Genomic DNA, 20872 nt, shown 5'->3' with positions numbered 1-20872 from the left:
GATCTACAGAGATCTTTCTCTAACTTATGAAAGATCATATCATTATATACATAGTTACATACAATTCATAAAAAAAAAAGAACAGTGGCAGAATGTTACAAATCGGCTTGGTCCAATCCGTAACGGTTCTAGACTAGTTTGAGGACGTGAATTTCAAAGGAAGCTTCAAATGATCTAGCCTTCGGATCTTCTTGACTTTTGGATATGTTGTCGATCTTGAAAAGAGCTTTTCAACAAATCTAAGATCGCAGGGTTTGCATGGCTAGATCTTGTGTCGAATAGTGGCCAAAGGTTGCATGAATAACTTGTTAGCCCTCTTCAATGGCTAGATAGGTGCTAAGTTAATTCCTTAGTGTGAAGGGGGAAAATTTGTTATAGAAGAGGGGGATTAGGAGTTAGACAAAGTTGACTAAAAACTTGGGCGGTGGAATGAATGAGGTGGGAGAGAACGCCAATGGCTAAATCAAGAAGAGAAGGAGAAAAAGGCACAATGCCATTTTTAATTATTAAATGAACTTAAATTAGGGTTTTCTCTACATATTTATAGAGGCTAACCTTAGGGACCCATCAACTAAGTTAAAAACCCTATCAGACCAACCATTTTTGCCGCAGTGCGTTCGAATGTGCCCATTCGCATTCGAACGCAGAACTGCAATTCTCTATCATTGCAAATGTGTGCTGGCGTTTGAATGATTATGTTCGAACGGCCCGAGCCCATTCAAATGCACAAATCATCTTGAGTCTCCTCAACACCTCATCACAATCTCGCAAAAACTGCATCCACCTCAGTTTGGTCAGCTCGGGTCAATGGCAAGTATGTATGCAAGGTCGGAGGCGGCTGATCATAAACAGCCTCGAATGGAGTCATGCCAATGGCCGAGTAAAAGGCCTTATTGTATAACCATTCTGCCCATGGCAAATAAGATAGCCATTGCCACGGTTGCTTGTCAACAAAGCATCACAAGTATTGCTCTAAGCATCGGTTCAGCACCTTAGATTGGTCGTCCGTTTGAGGGTGATAGGCTGAACTCATACGAAAGTTAGTTCCTTGGAGAGCAAAGAGTTCCTGCCAAAATTGACTCACAAATATTGGATCATGATCTGAGACAATTGACTTTGGCATACCATGCATCTTGGCAACGGTCGCGCACATAAACCTCCTCGACCTTCCTTGCCGTGTAGGGATGCGCCAAGGCTGAAAAAAGTGCATACTTGCTGAGGCGATCCACCATCATCATGATCACGGAATGTCCTCTGGCCGGGGTAGACTTTTGATGAAATCCATGGCGACATCCTCCCAAACCTTCGTTGAATCAAAAGCGGTTGTAGCAAGCCGGCAGGTTTTGCCGATTTTCCGTCTTCTCTCTTTGACACACCTCACAAGCCTTGACGTAGGCTTGTACACCCTTCTTCATTCCAGCCCATATGCAACTCTGGCTCAGCTGTTTATAGGTGCACAACACCCCCTCATATCCAGCCATAGGGGTGTCATGGAAGTGGCGCACCAACTCCGAGGGCAAGTGGCGGTTAGCTGGAATAATTATCTTGCCTTTGTCCACTAAGAGACCGTCCTTCACCACCACTCCTTGCATATAGCTGGGATCTGCAGCAAGGTCGTCCAATATCCTCATGGCATTCGGATCCATCTTGTAGGCCTCCCGTAGCTGCTAAAAGAAAGGAAAAATTGGTGCCAAAATCACTGTCAACTCGGCTAGATTCAGGTGCCTTGATAAGGCATCGACGATGTTGTTTTCAATCCCTTCTTGTACATCGACTTGTAGTCATATCCAAGTAGCTTGGACACCCACCTTTACTGGGCTAGTGTGTGTATGCATTGCCCAAGGAAGTATGGCAAACTCCTTTGATCGGTGCGGATTGTGAAGCATTCCCGATGAGATAAGGCCTCCACTTGGTGATAGCATGGATGATGGCGAGCATCTCCCTTTCATAAGTGGATAGCAACTATGAACATTCAGAAAGAGTTTTGCTCATGTAACCCACGGGTTTGCCCTCTTGCATCAAAACAGACCCAACGCCGACTCCGGGCGTGTTGCACTTAATGGTGAATAGTTTGGTGAAATTGGCTAAAGCAAGGACCGGGGCTAAGATCATCACCTTCTTCAAGGCTTCGAATGCTTCCTTTGCTTTATCCATCCATGTGAATGCACCCTTCCGCAACCAGGCCGTGAGGGGAGCAGCAACCTTGCCATAGTTTGCCACAAACGATAATAGTAGTCGGTTAAGCTGAGGAAGCCATGTAGCTCCTTGGTAGTCTTGGGCAGCGGCCATTCCACCATGCTTTGAATCTTCTTAGGATCAGCTTTTATGCCATCTTTAGATACTTTGTGGCCTAGGTAGTCGACTCTTTGCTGCCCCCATGAACACTTGGAGTCCTTGGCCTTCAATTTATCTTGCCGCAATAGGTCAAGTACTGTTTGAAGATGTCGCAAGTGCTCCTCCCATGTGCAACTGTATACCAATATATCATCAAAGAATATTAGGACATATTGCCTTAAATGAGGCCTAAAGATATCATTCATTAAGCTCTGAAAGGTAGCAAGAGTATTGGTAAGACCAAAGGGCATAACAAGGAACTTGTAGTGCCCATCATGAGTTCTAAACGCCGTCTTGTGCACATTGGATGGTTCTACTCTGATTTGATGGTACTCTGCCCTCAAATCTAGCTTTGAGAAGTAACATGCACTTACCAATTCATCCAGCAACTCTTTGATCACCAGTATGGGATATCGGTCTTTGATGGTGATGGAATTGAGAGCTCGATAGTCCACACAAAATCGCTACGATCTGTCCTTCCGCACAAGCAAGACTGGTGAAGAATAAGTGCTTTGACTTAGTCTTATCACCCCGCTGGACAATATCTCTTAGACCATCTTTAGTATAGCCTCCTTTTGGATGAAGGGATAACGATATGGCTTTACATTTGCTGGACCTGCCCCAAGCATGATCTTAATGTGATGGTCTTGCGTCCTAAATGGAGGCAATCCATGTGGCTATTGGAATACATCTTCAAATTCCTACAAAATAGCCTTTAAGTGAGCGGGTAAGTGCGTTGGACCGTCCATGTCCTTGGCCTCTTAGATGAGTTGAATGAGAAACCCGTGGCACCCAGGTTTTGCAACTCCTCTAGGGACTACAGTGCTCCCATGGCTTCCTTGCTTAATGCGGCTAGTAGCTGAATCAGTTGGCCTTCATGACTAAACTCCATCACCATGGCGGTGAAGTTGAAGGTGATCGGTCCAAGATCCCGAAGCAATTGCACCCTAAGAACCAAGTTGGCTCCTCATAGAGCCAATGGATATAGATCAATTTGGAAGACATGGCCCTAAATTTGCAGCTGGACCATGCAACATATGCCTCCGTTCTCAACATGGTGCCATGATACACCTTGTTAGAGTCTTTTTTTATTGCATTAGTTATTTATTTTTATTAAAATAAAATTTCTGTAGGTCGCATTCGAATGTAGAAGGGGTCGCGTTCGAACGTCTGCATCAGGTTTGCAAAAATAGAGAATGTGAAATGCGTGCTCGAACACAGTCGGGCGCGTTCAAATGCCTACATCGTGTTCGCATCGACCGAGAATGCTTTTTGTGCATTCGAACGCGATCGGTGGGATTCCACTTGGATTAGGGATAATTATTATTATTAGGGCTTGTTGGGTAACCTCTATAATGGTGTGGATGACAGCCAAAATCATTATGCTATTGGATTATTAATTTCTTGACTCCTATCTTCTCTCTATTCTCTCTACTCTAATCTCCCTTACTCCCTCTTCACCAACCTACCAACTCTACCATTGGCAATGTCTCTCCTAACTTCTAATCTCCCTCATCTATCAAGTCCTCCCTCTTTTTTGGGATCTCAACCACTTCTTCTCCTTCGTCTTTATCCCTTAAACAACATCACCCATCCACCTCATCTCCATTATCATCCATAACTCTAACTTCCACTCCACCCGTCACCACAACTATCATCCGCAATATATCATATTTTCGTCCCAGTTGTAGTTCGAATCTACAAAGGGCATAAATATGAAAAACATATATCAGGGAGTTACAGATCGATTACACTTGGTTTCGTAATTTTCTAACGACGGGAGAATATTTGGTGAATATTTTCCATTAGTTGCGGTGGATTGCTTCCTACAATAAATTCAGATCTTAAAGGAATCATTCTATGACCTATTATTGGTATCAGAGCCAGGCGAATCTCAGACCTCTATTAATGATGGAAACAAGAAAGATGACATCAACAAGGAGACCAATAGAGAGCACACCGATAAGGGAAGACTCAACCGACGATAATCTTAATCGTGAGGCCGATTCCTTTGGAGCGACCACGGCAAAACCGAGTCAACCAACGTCCATGGGTGTGAATATGGGCTTGGCGGGTGAACTTACGGGTATGTTCCAAACATTGCTACATAGAGCTGACGCAATGCAGAGTGATTATAATGCTTTAAAAGAATATGTCATGAACCGATCGACTTCGTCATCTCCTCGATGATGATTGATGCCTCAAGAAGGACCAGCGATAGGACCACACCGCACCGATACTCCACAGGTCCACGTGCGACATATTAGTGTCAATGACCCTCTTTTACCTATGCCTACACATCATCCCCCACCTTCGATACATAACCGAAGACTGGTGGTGGTGGAACCCGATAGCCGTGCGGCACCGGTGTGCTTCATCGATGTAGAGGATTGGCACTTTGAGGATGAGGTTGATCCCTTAGGAGATGGTGATGGACGTGCTCGAGGATTTAGAGAAGGAGATCAACATGCACAAGGGTTCAGACTTGAACCAAGGATCTTTCACAAACCCAACAATGTTATCCGAGGGAGAACCGCATGATTGGACTTCCCAAAATTCCACGGTAGTGATCCGACGGATTAGGTTTTTTAAGTTGAATAATACTTTGATTATCAAGGGACAGCAAAGGATGCAAAGGTCCAGATGGCAAGCTTTCACCTCTAGATAACGGCATTACATTAGTATAGATTGGTTATTCGTGGTGGAGGATTTACTGGTTGGGCTGACTTTTGTAAGAATATTACTAATACACTTAGTTATGATCTTTTCTTACTGCATTAGGTGTTTATTTTCATTAAAATAAAATTTTTGTAGATCGCATTCGAACGTAAATGGGGTCGCGTTCGAACACCCTTGTGAACGCCTGCATTAGGTTCGCAAATACAGAGAACGCATATTGTGCGTTCGAACGCGATTGACGAGAATCCTCTAGAATTAGGGTTTCATATTATTTTAAGACTCATTGGCTAGCCTCTATAAATATGTGGAAGGCAGACAACTTCATTATGGAACTGGATTATTGATTTCTTGCCTCCTATTTTTTTCTCTATACTCTCTCTCTCTCCTCCCTCATTACCATCCTTCCACCTCTACCGTTGGCAAGGTTTCTCCTCATTTCTAATCTCCCTCGTTTGTCGAGTCACCCCTCTTCTTTAGGATCTCAACCACTTCATTCCCCTCGTCTACTTCCCTTAATCACTTCCACAATCCACCCTCATCTCTATATCCATCCATAAGCCTAATATCCACTTCACTCGTCACTACCACCATCACTCACGTTATTCCGTGTTTTCGTCCCTGCTATCGTTTGAATCTACAAAGGGCGTAAATACAAAAGTTGTAGACCAGGAAGTTATGGATCCAATCCAATTAGTTTTGTACTTTTCTAACTACCGGAGAATATCTGACGAATATTTTCCTACGGTTGCGCAGATTAATTCCTGTAATACATTCAGATCTTAAAAGAATCTTAGCGTAGCCTATTATTGGTTTCAGATCTCATCAATTGGTATCAGAGCCCATCAAGTGGTATCAGAGTAGGCGAACCTTAGACCTCTATTAATGGTTGAAACAAGGAAGATGACATCAATAAGGAGACCTATGGAGAGCACACCGATAAGGGAGGACTCAATGCACGATGATCCTAACCGTGAGGCCGATTCCTTTGGAGCGACCACGACAGGACTGAGTCAACCAACACCCATAGGTTCGAATATGGATGAACTTAGGAGCATGTTCCAAACATTGCAGCATAGAGTTGACAATATGCAAAAGGATCATAATGAATTCAAGGAATATGTCGTGAATCGATTGGGTTCGTCATTTCCTCGACGACAAACGGAGTTTCAAGAAGGACCAACGGTGGGACCCCATCGAACTGATACCCCACAGGTCTAGGTGCGTCATATGAGTGTCAATGATCCCCTCCTACCTATACCTTCACATCATCCTTCACCTCCGTTACAAAACCCAAGGCCAGCGGTGGTGGAACCCGAGAAGCGTGCGGCACTAGTGCGCTTCGTCGATGAGGAGGATTGGCACTTTGAGTATGAGGTTGATCCCTATGGAGATGGTGATGGACGTGCCCGAGGATTTAGAGAAGGTGATTAACTATATTCCAGACTCTGGACGGGCATTACGAGTTCCGAGTGATGTCTTTTGGTCTCACCAATGCTCGAGTTACCTTTCAAGGCCCATGAATGATATATTTCGGCCTCTCTTGCAAAGGTATGTCTTAGTATTTTTTTTTGACAATATTTTGGTGTATAGCAGGACTAAATTGAAGCATTTGCAGCATTTGGAGGACGTGCTGAATTTGTTGGAGCAAAACTAGTTGAAGATCAAAAAGTCCAAGTGCCTTTAGGGAGTACCAAAAGTAGAATAGTGGAATATTTAGGCCACATCATTTTAGCGGGTGGTGTAGCGGTGGATCTACAAAAGGTTGCATGCATGACCTCTTGACCTATTCCTACTACTACGACCGGATTGAGTGGATTTTTGAGACTAACCGGATATTATCAACGCTTCATCGCCGGATATGGCAAGATCACTGCTCCTCTCACTTATTTGTTGAAAAAGGATTCTTTTAGATGGACGGATGAAGCCACTTCAGTCTTTGAAAAATTGAAAATAGCACCCGTTCTAGCACTACTAGACTTCACTAAGGAATTCATTGTGGAATGTGATACACCGGGTGTTGGCATAGGAGTTGTACTAATCCAAGAAGGACATCCCATTGCCTATCTTAGTAAGGCTTTATCTCAAAAATCTTAGCAATTATTGACTTACGAGAGGGAGATGTTGGCAATTTAGCAGGCGGTGACAAAGTAGAGACCTTATTTGTTCGGTAGGCGATTCATTATTAGAACCGATCAAAGGAGCCTTCCATATTTTATGGGACAGCGCATACACACTCCAGCACAGCAGCGATGGGTCACAAAATTGTTAGGGTATGATTATGAAATTTAGTACAAGAAGGGAACGAAAAATAAAGCAGCGGATGCACTATCGTGCTAACTCGATACCGCCGAGCTTGCAGCCTATTCATCTCCTACCTTTCCCTTCCTTGATGAGCTGAGGTATGCATGTACATCTGACCCAGATATTTTGAGATTATTGCAAGAGGTGATGGATGATCCGGAGCACCATCCCAAGTTGGAGAATCGAGGCGGTTTACTACTGAACCGCGGATGCATTTGAGTGCCCGCAAATGATAGATTGCGGCAGAAATTGTTGGAGCACTTTTACCAAACTCCAAAGGCTGGTCATGTGGGTGTCTTGAGGACTTATAGAAGGATATCTTAGAGTTGAATGTGGCCAGGATTGAGACGAGATGTGAGGAGTTTTGTCCGTGCTTGCGAAGTCTGTTAAAGGGCTAAAGCAACCACATTGAAACCGGCTGGATTACTACAACCTTAACCTATACTGGACCATGTTTGGGAGGACATTTCTATGGATTTCATAGAGGGTCTTCCACTGGTACGTGGTTATTCTATTATCTTTGTAGTGGTTGACAGATTGACCAAGTATGCACACTTTTTGGTATTGTTACATCCATTTTTAGCCAAGTCGGTGATTGAAATTTTTGTTAGAAATATTGCTCGATTACATGGCATGCCACACACGATTGTCTCGGATCATGATCGTGTATTTATGAGCGACTTTTGGACTGAGTTTTTCGGATTGCAAGGGACTCGATTAAACTTCAGTTCGGCTTACAATCCACAGACGGATGGTCAAACCGAGGTGGTTAATCGAGGCATTGAGCAGTATTTGAGGTGCTTTGTTGGAGAGATGCCGAGACGATGGTTGGAGTTCTTACCGTGGGCGAAGTGGTCTTATAACACCACCTATCATAGCAGCATTGGCATGACTCCATTTGAAGTGGTGTATGGACGCACGGCTCCGACGTTACGTGCTTATGATCTAGTGGCACCGACAGATAGAACGGAGATGGACTTAACATTGATGGATAAAGACGCCACATTGAGAAGGTTGCGTGCTCATCTTAAACTTACTCAAAACCGCATGAAGCAAGTTTATGATCGTAGCCATAAGGAGTAGAAGGTCGATATCGACAGTTGTGTGTTTGTGAGGGTACAACCGTATCAATAGGTGACTTTGCGTCCAATATGTAACCAAAAGTTAGCATATCGCTACTTTGGTCCGTTTCGGGTGTTGGAGCGTATTGGTCCAGTTGCATATTGTTTAGAGCTGTCGGAGGGGTCGAGAGCACACCCTATCTTTCATGTTTCATTGTTAAGAAAGCGCATTGGAGATCATGAGAGGATTGGTTCTACCGGAGCCATTGAAGGAGATAGAGATCATAGAGCCAGTTCGAGTACTTGCTAGACGCCGACGACGACATGGTACCAGATTAGAGATGGAGATTCTAGTTGAGTGGCTTGGCAAGCAATCTGATGAGGTGACATGGTTGTTGGAGACTGATATCTTGGAGTGTTTCTCTGACTTTTCACATTGAGGGCAAGATGGAGGAAACGTGGTGGACTGATACACTTAGTTAGGATCTTTTCTTATTGCATTAGGTGTTCATTTTCATTAAAATAAAATTTCTGTAGGTCGCGTTCGAATGTAGGTAGGGTCGCATTCGAATGCCTTTGTGAACACTTGCATCAGGTTCGCAAATACAGAGAACACATATTGTGCATTCGAACATGGTCGGGCGCGTTCAAACGCCCATGTTCAAACGCCTGTATCACGTTTGCACATCTAGAGATGGGGCTTTTTGAGTATGTTTGAACGCGATCGAGCGCGTTCGAACGCGATCAACGGGAATCCTCTAGAATTATGATTTCATATTGTTTTAGGACTTGTTGGCTAGCCTCTATAAATATGTGGAACGCAGTCAACTTCATTATGGAATTGGATTATTGATTGCTTGCCTCCTATCTTTTCTCCATACTCTCTCCCTCCTCCCTCATCACCATCCTTCCACCTCTACCGTTGGCAAGGTTTCTCCTTGCTTCTAATCTCCCTCATCTGTCGAGTCACCCCTCTTCTTTGGGATCTCGACCACTTCGTTCTCCTCGTCTACTTCCCTTAATCACTTCCACAATCCACCTTATCTCCATACCCATCCATAACCCTAACATCCACTTCACTCGTCACCACCACCATCAATCACATTATTTCGTATTTTTGTCATTGCTACCATTTGAATCTGCGAAGGGCATAAATACAAAAGTTGTAGAAGTTATGGATCCAACCCAATTAGCTTCATAATTTTCTAACTACCAGAAAATATCTGAAGAATATTTTCCTATGGTTGTGTGAACTGATTCCTATAATACATTCAGATCTTGAAGGAATCTTAGCGTAGCCTATTTTTGGTTCCAGATCTCATCAATTGGTATCAGAGTCCATCAAGTGATATCAGAGCCCATCAAGTGGTATTAGAGCCCATCAATTATACGCAGATTTGGGACAACGGCATATGAAGATTTTGTTGCCACATTAAGCAAGATGGTTTAGAGGATGACCGTATTGGAGTACCAAACTGAATTTGAAAGAGTTAATAGTCGTTGTGAGCCACCTTAGCTCGAACCGACATTGATGAGCACATTCATTTTAGGGCTGCGGGATGTGATACAAGCGGATGTTCGTGCTCTTTGTCCTACCACTCTTGAGAAGGCTTTGAGGATGGAGCAAAAGCATAAGGCTCTCAAGCTGGTAGCAAAAACAAGTTGGGGCAACCGTGATGGACAGTTTACGCTTAGAACGTTGGCTGAAAATTCTACGGATCCAAAGACAGCGGCTGCGAGTACTAGACCACGACCACCTTTGAGACCTTCTTCCGTTCCGCGTTTAAATGCGACGTATAGGAATTTTATTTTAATGAAAATAAATAACTAATGCAATAAGAAAAGACTCTAAGTAAATATATCATATTAATATCGACTCTGAATAACATCATCATACTAGACCACTATGCATAGTCAATGCCCGGTATTTATTTTAATGAAAATAAATACCATTCGCAAAGGGTATCTCAATCATAATCATACTCTACCATCCACTAAGAGTATTAACATCCATCAAGACCGGGCACCCTTCTAGCTTATAGAAACTATATGAGCATAACTCGCCATATATGCCCTAGCTAACGACATGTGTCTGAATATCTGCTACGCACACAAACTAATGACCTCGAATGTAAGGCCACAAGATTGCGACTATATTAAGCGATCAATTATCCATCAAACGCATCCTAACCATCGTGCCTACTCGGGTATCCTCACGCTTTCTATCAACTATCCTATCAATCAGATTTCATTCTTTTCTTATAAATGACAGATCATATGCCAACCAAGCTAGGCCAACTAACTCTGGTGGGCCCGTCGGTGCCGCAGCCGTAGCGTCAACATCCACACCGCCTCTCACTCTCTCTCCCTTTAAATCTCTCTCTCTCTCTCTCTCTCTCTCTCTCTCTCTCTCTCTCTCTCTTTCGGTCTCTCCCTCTCTCTCTCCCCACCTCTTGCCGACGCTAGCCTACCACCTTCGTCGCCACCAAGGTGAGCTCTTCTCCTTCTCCTCTTCCTCTCTCTCTCTCTCTCTCTCTCTCTCTCTCTCTCTCTCTCTCTCTCTCTCTTCTTGCCCGTGGACTCGAGCTCGCCAAAGCCGAGCCGCCGACGAGAGGCCGGCTGCTGGCTAGCCACCAGAGGCTGGTGCCCTCCCCGCCGGTGCCGGTTCTCCTCCCTTTCCCTTTTTCTCTTCTTTTTCTTTTTCTTTCTTCTTTCTTTTTCTTCCTTTCTTTTCTTCTTCCTCAATTCCTCTTTCATGGTTGTTATAGTGCTGGGCTTGGCCCATCACTGTATAATAATAGTATAATAATTAATTAATTATAATTATTAGTTTCTGTATATAAATATAGCTATAGCTATACATTGTTATTAGATTAATATATATAGATATATTGATATGATATTCATGTTTATATTGTATATAACTATTTTAGCATTTTATTATTATATACTATTTTATATAAAATGAAATTTAAGCTATGATAATTATATTTATATAAATAGATAATAATTATTTTATGTATAACTAGTGACTAGTTAAGTAAGAGTAGTAATTACAAAATAATTGAATTATACTTAGTTATTGTATTTACATGTATTTTAAATTATATTATTGTATATCTAATTCTTTTATGCTTAAAGAGATTAATTATTATATGCCTAATATATATTTAGAATAAGGTTATCATAAACACATATTTATATATAATGTAAACCTAGTTGATGATACCAAGCCACGAACCAAGCTCAACCTTATCGGTTGTGGGAGGAGTTTGCTGACGCTATTTGCATCTAGTTTGGAACTCTTCGGCTGTGAAGACTTCAAAGCCACCTCACCAAGCTAATCCAAAAAACTATGATTAGGGCGTACCAAGAAGAGTTTGAATGAGTAAGTAATCAAGTAAGGGGCTAAACAGACTCCCAACTCAAATGCACGTTTGTGAGTGGCCTTTGGCAAGACATCTAAGCCAAGGTGAAAGCGGTCAGACTAGTTTCCCTTCTCAAAGTTTTCTCTATTGCCTAGGTGATGTAGGAGAAGCTAAGAGAGATTCGAAACACATCAAGGAGTAGTGGATAGAATCGGAGGTAAAGGATACACACTAGTAGCCCGCAATCACACCCGTCGTGCCGATTAGCCTATTGCATACAGCTGGTACTCACCCCCTTTCCCGACCGATTCCATAGGTGAGGGGACCTCCTAAAGCCCCTATTTAGAAACTCACACAAGCTCAAGTGGAAGATAGAAGATCAAAGGGATTTTGTTTCTATTGTGATGAAAGATACACGTTGGGACACAAATGTGCTTGAAAGGTGGCAATGGTGATGGTGCTAGATGATGTGGATGAAGATTATGTTGCTAAACTAGAGAAGGAGATTTTAGATGAAAATATTGCTATTCAAAGACCTCTGAAAAGCAACAAGGAAGTCCAAGCCAAAATCTCATTCCATGCTTTTGTCGGACCCATCGCAATGACTACTCTCCGGGTTGATGGCACCATTAAAAGTTATGTTGTGCGAATTCTCATCGACACCGGAAGCACCCTTAACTTTGTGGATTAGTGGCTGGTCTAGAGATAGGCTTGACATCGAAGCCAATCTTAGGCTTCGACATGATGAATAGAGACGGCACCACCCTTTGAGCAAATAACGTATGCCGATGAGTAACCTTGAAGATCCAAGAACATTACTTGGAATTGGACCTTCACCCATTGGCTTTTCGGGGAGCGAATGTCGTATTGGGCACTCAATGGCTCTATGGCTTGGATCCCATTACATTTGGCTTCAAGGATATGTGGCTGGACTTCAAGTTTAAAGGGCAACATGTGCGGTGGAATGGAATTCGGCGAAGTACAGGCGCCAATTTGCAATTGAAGGTTTGGCTACCCCAAATCCAGCGTCACAAAGACTTATTACATATATTGAGGCTGTCTAAACTTCCTTGGGCTGAGGGAGATGGTCTGGATTTGCCCCAGCCACCGGCAGCTCCACCCAAGACCATGGTGAGCACAACATTACAACGGGTCGAGTTGAATTCATGTCAAATCAGTTTGGCTGACTTAGCCTCTCTTTCAAGTCCAGATCCTCCCAATAAATCAAAGCTTAAGGGAGCTTGCTATGATGGATCAAGGGTGATTAAGCTCAACTCTAAAGAGATGCAAATGACTCGAGTTAAACCAGCGACGCCATTCGGACCGATCCGCTCGAACCAAGTCAAGCAAGATTGAAAGAGCAACTCATCCACCCATCACTTTGAGGACAAAGTGAGCGAAAGTATAGTGGATTAATGTGCTCTAGGTCAGACCAAACTATCTCGTGGACATCAGGCTTATGGCTTGAGTCACTTATCTAGATAGAGAGTTAATTTTAACACTTAGTTTAAGTTATCTTCAGGTTATGTTAGTCCAGTCGGTTTAACATTGGATTTATTGTGGTTTGGGTAATCGGTTAGCCTCCAATATATAATATGGATTGCAACCTGAATTAAGAATGTTTTATTAAATAAGGATTTTTGGTTGGGTGTTCGAACGATTGCATCGTGTTCACACATATAGAGACATTATTCTGACTGTTCGAACACGTTGTGAGGCCATTTGAACGCCCTCGGCAAAAATAATTGTATTAGGGTTATTTTCCTTAGTTGTTTGGTTGCTAGGCTAACCTCTAAATATGTGGAAGGCAGCCTCATTAGGAGATTATCGAATGAATCATTGAGTTAAAAATTAACCTATCTTCTCCCCTTTAATCTGAAGCTTCTTCCTCCTTGCTCAAACCCTAGCTGTGCGCCACCTTGTCGCCGGTTACCCCTAGCCTCCTTCAACTATCAAACCCACCCTCCTTCCAAGGATACTGACCATCTTCTTTCCCTCCCCCTTTTCCTTCACCCTGCTGCAGCTTGTGTAAAACTTACCCGAAACCCACGTCCACTCTATTCCCACAATTATCATCATCACTAGTCACCAACACTACCACCATAATTCCATCATATTTATCCCAAGCTACAGTCCGAATCTGCGAAGGGCATAAATAAAAAAAATGTAGATCAAAAAGTTACAAATCAAACTCATTTGGTTTTGTAATTTTATGGCTATGTTAGAGTATCTAGCAAATATTTTCCTCCGCCTGTACGAACTGCCATCCTGTAGTCAAGATTGGGTCATAATAAACACCCTTGAGTAGACTGCCATTCATAATATTTATAGGAGGCTAGTTTGATAAAATCAACTAGTCCACTCAGCTAGGACCCAACTAACATAAATCATAAAGAGGTTCAACCCAAATCAATTGACTCAGACTCGGGCTAATAAGACTCAAACTCGGACTGGACCGTAACATTAAGACACAATTGCAGAAAAGTAGAGCTCTTTTGGGGCTCAATATGGGTTTTAGTCCATAGTTGCTAATGCATTTATAGAGGATAATTATCTTGCAAATCATTCATTCTTCACTGAAAGGCAGAAAACATACACAATTTTTGAAGTAAATATATTAGCTGATGTTTTTTTAACTTCAGCAATTGGCTGACATCTAGGTCATTCATGCATTACAAGAGAAAGAAAAGAATTCACTATTTGCTAGAATTTTGTTATTGCATTGTTATCAATTGGATCATTCTGCCGAAGGGAGGAACAAGCATTCCCTCTCTGCAGCCCGATATCTAAAATATACAGATTCCTTGATAGGGTACAAGAAACGGGAACTGCGGATGCATGCGCTACTTCTCCGTCATGTATGGGGGATAAATTCTAGCCATGCTCAATGAGGTACCTCTCAGCTATAGCAGCATGAACAGCAGCACCAGTAGGAAGAACATCTTCATCGATCATAAAATGCGGAGAATGACCTGTGTGAGTAGATCCTAATGTCTCGTTCCGCACCCCTATGTAAAAGAAAGCTGCAGGGATTACTTCAGAATAGAAGGAGAAATCCTCTGCCCCCATAATTGGAGGAACAACCTTGTAATTTTTGGGACCCAAAAGATCGACAGCCACCTTCTTCACATGCTCATACATAATCTCGTCATTTACAGTTGGTGGGTAGAACCTTTCATTCTCAAAAAAGTCTACTGAAGCTTCACATCCATAAACACGAGACTGCATTATGATTACCTGTTCAAGGGCAGCTGTTGTTCAATAAAAAGACTATAAAGAGATGCATCCAAGTGACAAATAAGGGTGGCAGGAAGCTCGCCGTACAAAAAGTGTACACCCAAAGACCAACCTCTTCTATTCTCTCCCTAAGCTGATAAAAGCTTGCATTAGAGAAAGCTCGGAATGTTCCACCAATGATGACAGATTCAGGAACCATGTCAAGATGTTCACCTCCATTGAATGCTGCCACTGAGACAACCTGAAGAAAGGAGAATAATTGACTTAGCACTGCATGGGCATTGATGAATACTAAAAACCTAAAAGGAGAGAGATCTCTATAGACTCTCTTGAGAGGATATTCTTTTCCTTTATTTGTAATTAATTACATTGTAACAATGCTCTGGAAAAATAGGGTAAGGTTATTCTAGCTTTCAGCTTCAAATTACAGGAAGTCATCTATGGAAGCACTAACATGTTAAAACATGGTAAGACACAACAGTATACACATCCAGATAGATATTTCATGCTCCCTCTATCATGATATTATTGTGCTAAATGCTAATATTAAAGATGAACATAGTAGAAGGGAACTTGGGATATAGCTATGCTACTGAAAGTTCAAATTGATATGCTAGAGTTCTGAGGAATATTTGCTAACCACTAGCAAAAGGAGATAGAAAATCTAGGGAAAGATATTCTAATTATAACAATGTTAAAAAGATAAAACAAAAAATACTGTTGTCTTCAAGCAATCCCTCTGTGTAGGGTGCCTTTAACCATCTAGGCACCGACTAGTTAATTTTGGAGGGCAAATTAGTATCAGGTGGTTCATTTTATCCTAGTTTCTGATCAATCAAAAGCTTCACAAGATAATACTATTAACATTATCTCTAACAAAATAATCTATCCAATTTATCAGTTAGCAATCTAGAAGATAATACAATCCAAGATCGATCAAAAGCAAAATTAGGTACAGTTATATACCGCTTCATCAAGTTATTAATCCAAAATCACGATTGAACATATTAAAATTAGGACAAAAAGACTGAAACTATAAAGGTTGGCATACCTGTGTTCTAGCTTAATAATGAGTGCTAATAACACCGAATGAATATTGTGTCAGTTTTTCATGAAATAATAAAATGATAACATGATTAGCATCTGAATTATGTATATATGACTATGCATTCTTTTCAGAAATTTAGAATTGTAACAACATATAATTTCCTGTCAGTAAAGGTCTAGGGTCTCAAGTTGTGTATAAAGTTTAATCAACTTTTTCAATCATACCTATATGTCTTTTTCCCAATATTTCTCCTGTTTTTGGTTTTCATGAATCATGCAAATGAACAAAAGATTGGATGCAGAATAAGTAAAGGATTCAATAGTCAATCACTCTTTTGATGAGATTGTTGATAGTAGCCATATTGAAATTCAACAAATTCAACAAGTGGAATTTCTTACTGAATCTTGTTAATCATGAAAACAATAATTCTCTTGATCTAATAAATAATCCAAGAGACCTTGTTATGATTCATTGATACAATATCTTAATAACAATTTTATTGAGATAGGAGCTACCCATATGTTGCGATATGGTGCTAGAGTGAAGAACTCTATTCTTTCTTTCTTCTTTTGCTACTAAACAATTTAAAACTATCCTGAAAATCAAGCACAACACATGCATTGGCAATGATAAAACAAAGCACATGTGCATGAATTGCAGTATTGATACCTTCTTAACCTGTGTTAGTCAATGTAAAAGATTCTGAAACTCAAATAAACAAAAAGTATAGCTGTATTATCATTTATCAAATGTTCCGCAATATTTGTCAGTTTGATGATTTTCTATAAAGAAATTTGGTCTCTATTAAACAGAAAAGAACAAAGGAAACATGTATAAGGAAAAGTTCAATTAAATTAAAATCTGTACGTTGTTAAATCACATAACATATTCTTGTTATAACTTTTCTAAGAGGTTAAAAAGATTACTTCAAGTACTAAAAAGGGGAAACAACCTGTGAGTCCAGAGGATCTGCTTCACGGGACACAAGGTTCTGTAAACTAATGACTGCTGCAGAGGCAGCCAAAATGGGATTAGCAGCATTGTAAGGATTTGTAGGGTGCTTTTCTCGCTCACATATCAATGCTCTGAAAAATCCACATCCAGCAAGTAATGGACCAACCCTGGAGCCAATGACAGAAGTGGGATGTTGGTGTGATACATGAACAGCAAAAATAGCCTCCACATCCTCCAGAGCACCATCTTCAATCATTTTCTTAGCACCTATTCCAGCTTCCTCTGCTGGTTGGAAGAGAAGTTTAACAGTACCCTGCAGTAATAAAACATTATATATATTTTTCCTGGGATGTCAAATGACCAGGCTAAGAACCACAAGAAAATCCTTACTCCTCCTTCCATAAGATTTTATGGAAAAGCCAAAGGGCTTCTCTTAAAAGAAAAAGGTCAAAAGCTTCTAGTCTTTTAATTAGAAAATTGAGGTAAAAATAACTGTGTATTTCAGAAGGAAGTTAGTCTGTTATTGTTGTGCAATTGGCATCATATGACGTTAGTATGCAACATGTCTCATTGAAATTTCCTACTGATAACAACCAACTTCCTGGATGATATAGCATCGATTAAATGTTTAACAGTCAAGATGATACATGGGTTGAGTCATACAGTAGCATTTCACCTTGCAGATACAAGAAAGAATTTCAACCATGTCACAAGTATTCATATAATTTCTTTCAAAAGTGATAGAAGAAAGTTGAAAAGCTTTTGTTCTGCAAGTACAAAGCTTATATAGGTGAAATAAATGAAGTCATCATGCATGTAAGCTTTCAGTCATATCCTGTTGCAACAGTCAAAAGCAGCCTAGCTTAAGCTAGTTTGGGTCTGGCCTTCAGTAAAGAGTATGAAGGAAATTTATTCCTGCTCCTCTATAATCTTCAGACCTCAGCTAGGCAAAGCATGCTGTAACACTACTCAGTGTAAAGATAGATAAATGATATTGTGATTGACATTGACTGTACACATCCACCACAAAGGTTCAGTATAAGTTTTTAAAGGATAGATCTCATGCAGAAAAGTAAAACTTAAACAAGGATTTCCATAGGACCAGATCAGGATGTATCATGCAAACAGAATGAAATAAAGTCTAGTAAAAGAAGACAGATTAAATTTTTAAGGGATAGATCTGATACAGAAAAGAAAAACTTAAATGAGGATCTCCATAGGACTAGATCAAGATGTATCAGGCAAACAGAATGAACGCTGGTCAGCTGCTATAACCTAGGTGTATGATAGAAGCGACTCAAATTAAGTAAAAATGACCAGAAAAAGTAATAATGAACATTTTGAGCTGCTGAAATGACATGAATCGGTAAAACCAGATATAGGAAAGAAATTGGCCAAGTATTTTGGATGCCCTGAACAATCACATTTTGGTTAAAACCTAAAACCTCACTTTCCTTTTAAAGTTTACCTAAATCACCGCATTCCTTCTGCTCTTTTGAACTTTGAAAACTGAGAATGTATTTTCAACTTTCTCATATCAGCTCTGCAATTGCATAGGCAGGCCTAATCAAGTGCCTAATGCACATGAAGAGAGAAAACAAGACAGGAAAGTGAATTGGTAGACAAAACTTTCTAAGTGAACCTTCATCGATTTCACAAATTTTCAGAAATTCTTGAATTAGAAGAAAGACATGGAAGAAATAAATCAAGGAAGAGAAACTAGACTGTCCTTTTCATAGTTAGATGGCCATAAATAGCCATTTCATTATATATAAATATAAATGAACAGGACAAACCTCAAGAAGATGTTCACGGTCTTTCAATATCTTGGCTGCACCAAGGAGCATTGCTACATGTGCATCATGCCCACAAGCATGCATTTTACCCTGGATCTTACTTTTGTGCTCCCATTCAACGGCTTCCTGATAGAGACAAACAGAAAGGGGGACCAAAAAATGACTCAGTAACCTCATCTTTTGCTCAAAACTGTTGAAAAAGTAGTTTCGAGAGTATTGAGTATCAAACAGAAATACTGAATTGAAACAAAGAAATGCAAATCAACAAGTTATAACATCTTTTATGGTTCATCTAATACGAATATCTTCCCTAATAAGATACACTACTGTCTTCCTACATCATCCAAGAAGACAAATGCCCTTTAAACATTGCATTATTGCGAAAAGATATCTTTTTTCAGATCCAGTGCGCCGACATATCAGGACGTGCATATGCATCTAATAACGACACCGTCATAGTGTCTCACCTGCAATTTTAATTCATAAATATCATGTATCACACGTGCGGAATCCTCGTAAACTAAAACAACAGTATCTGAGCACTAGCTCATAAAGGAGGCCAGAGTTAATCCACAACTCTGTATCCTGAAGAAAAAATTCACATGGGTAATCGAATGTGGCCTTAAAATCTGCCATCATACACTAGCATCTCCAAGTTTTGGCAGATCTGACACCTGCACAGGTATTTAATATGCAATTATCTCTGCAAACCAACACTAGCAAAACGTAGCCCCCGCTCCTGCTACTGAAACCAAACAAAATGGGAGTCTCCTTATGAGATTCTCCAACTTCTAGCTAGTTCCAATAGTATATTCTCCTATGCTACAGCTAAAATTACAGGCACTACCAACAAAACTAAGATTACACAACTTGAACAAACCACTCCAGACCAGAACCAAACAGAGAGAGGAATTGGAGAGACCTGAATTGGGAGGGCATCCATATCGGCCCTGAGGGCGACGACGGGCGCTCGGCCGGTGCCGAGAGTGGCGACGATTCCAGTCCGGGCCAACGGGTACCGGTATCGGATCCCGATGGCGTCAAGCTGCTCCCGGATCAACCGGCTGGTCTCGACCTCCTCGTAGGCGAGCTCCGGGAGCTCGTGGATCCTCCGGCGGAGCGCCGTGACCCATTCCACCGCCTCCGGCCGCCTCGCCATGGTAAGAATCTCCTCCGTCCAATCCTCTCCCCAAACTCTACCTCCGCGTTTACTACCATTCTTATTCCTCACATTTGGGCCCTCTCTGTACTGATTCAAGGGCGAATTCTCAAGGGGGATGTCAACCTCCACATAGGAGTTGGAAGAATAAGAAGAAGAAGAGGTATTGAGAGTGGTGGAGATGAGAGCAGAGAGGAAGAGTAGTATGAACCCAACAAGAGGCAAAAGACCCATAGAAATAAACAGTAACAATAACAATAAATATATTAAATAAAAATTTCAACCCCAAAAAAAAAAAGTAGAAGAATTCTTTGTTATGATTAAACTGATGTGAGGAAGAAGAGATAGAGGAGGGAAGGAGGAAGGGAGGAGGAGGAGTTGGAGAAGGAAGTAAGAGTTGGAGGAGAAGAAGGAATAATAAATAAGTATATAAATAAAGAAAGTGAGGAATTTGTAGATAAACTAAAAGGATGGAAGTTATGATGAGAGGGAGAGAGAGAGAGAGAGAGAGAGAGAGAGAGAGAGAAAGAGAAAAGGTTAAGTTGGTGGGAACGTGCAGGAAAGGACGGAGGAGGGAGGACGCACCTTTAACTCGTGATCGAATAAGGATGCAAACGCCCTCCTGGGCCCTGTCCCTCTTGCATGCTCGTCGCTGTCTTTATACGATGCTTCTCTCTCTTTCTTCCTTCCTTCCTTCCTTTCTTTCCATTTCTCAATTTCTTCTTATTTATTAATTAGTCAAACTTTTCTTTTCTTTTTTTCTTCTTCCTCTTCAAAATTTAGGGCACTCTCTTAAAAATCAGTCAAAGGAGAGAACGAGAGTGATTGGCAAAACGGGAAGTAGTCATTTGGGATCCAACTTAGTCCTACAAATTGAACATTCAATGTTGGAATAATTATATCTTATCTACTTACTTATAGTTATATTCAAATTG

General features: G+C 41.2%; 1 protein-coding gene across 2 annotated transcripts; it reads right to left on the bottom strand.

The window, feature by feature from the left end:
• Positions 1-14283: 14283 nt before the first annotated feature.
• Positions 14284-20358, bottom strand: LOC140759986 (IAA-amino acid hydrolase ILR1-like 6). 2 transcript variants are annotated; one of them, XM_073096737.1, is made up of 5 exons: positions 19701-20358; positions 18779-18904; positions 16981-17295; positions 15068-15221; positions 14284-14994 (listed from the first exon to the last, which is right to left on the bottom strand). In XM_073096737.1, exons 1-5 carry the CDS (start codon positions 20169-20171, stop codon positions 14618-14620), a joined length of 1443 nt encoding a protein of 480 aa, XP_072952838.1. In that variant the 5' UTR covers positions 20172-20358; the 3' UTR covers positions 14284-14617. The 2 variants fall into 2 exon arrangements, with proteins under 2 accessions (XP_072952838.1, XP_072952839.1); XM_073096738.1 differs by having other exon boundaries at positions 14284-14980; positions 15093-15221; positions 19701-20354.
• Between the last annotated feature and the right edge of the window lie 514 nt (positions 20359-20872).

The sequence above is a fragment of the Typha angustifolia genome, chromosome 5 (assembly GCF_048772165.1).
Source record: "Typha angustifolia cultivar Huaian chromosome 5, ASM4877216v1, whole genome shotgun sequence".
Taxonomy (NCBI): Eukaryota; Viridiplantae; Streptophyta; class Magnoliopsida; order Poales; family Typhaceae; genus Typha; species Typha angustifolia.
The sequence above is the reverse complement of the archived record's forward strand: the minus strand, read 5'-3'. Positions and strand labels throughout refer to the sequence as shown.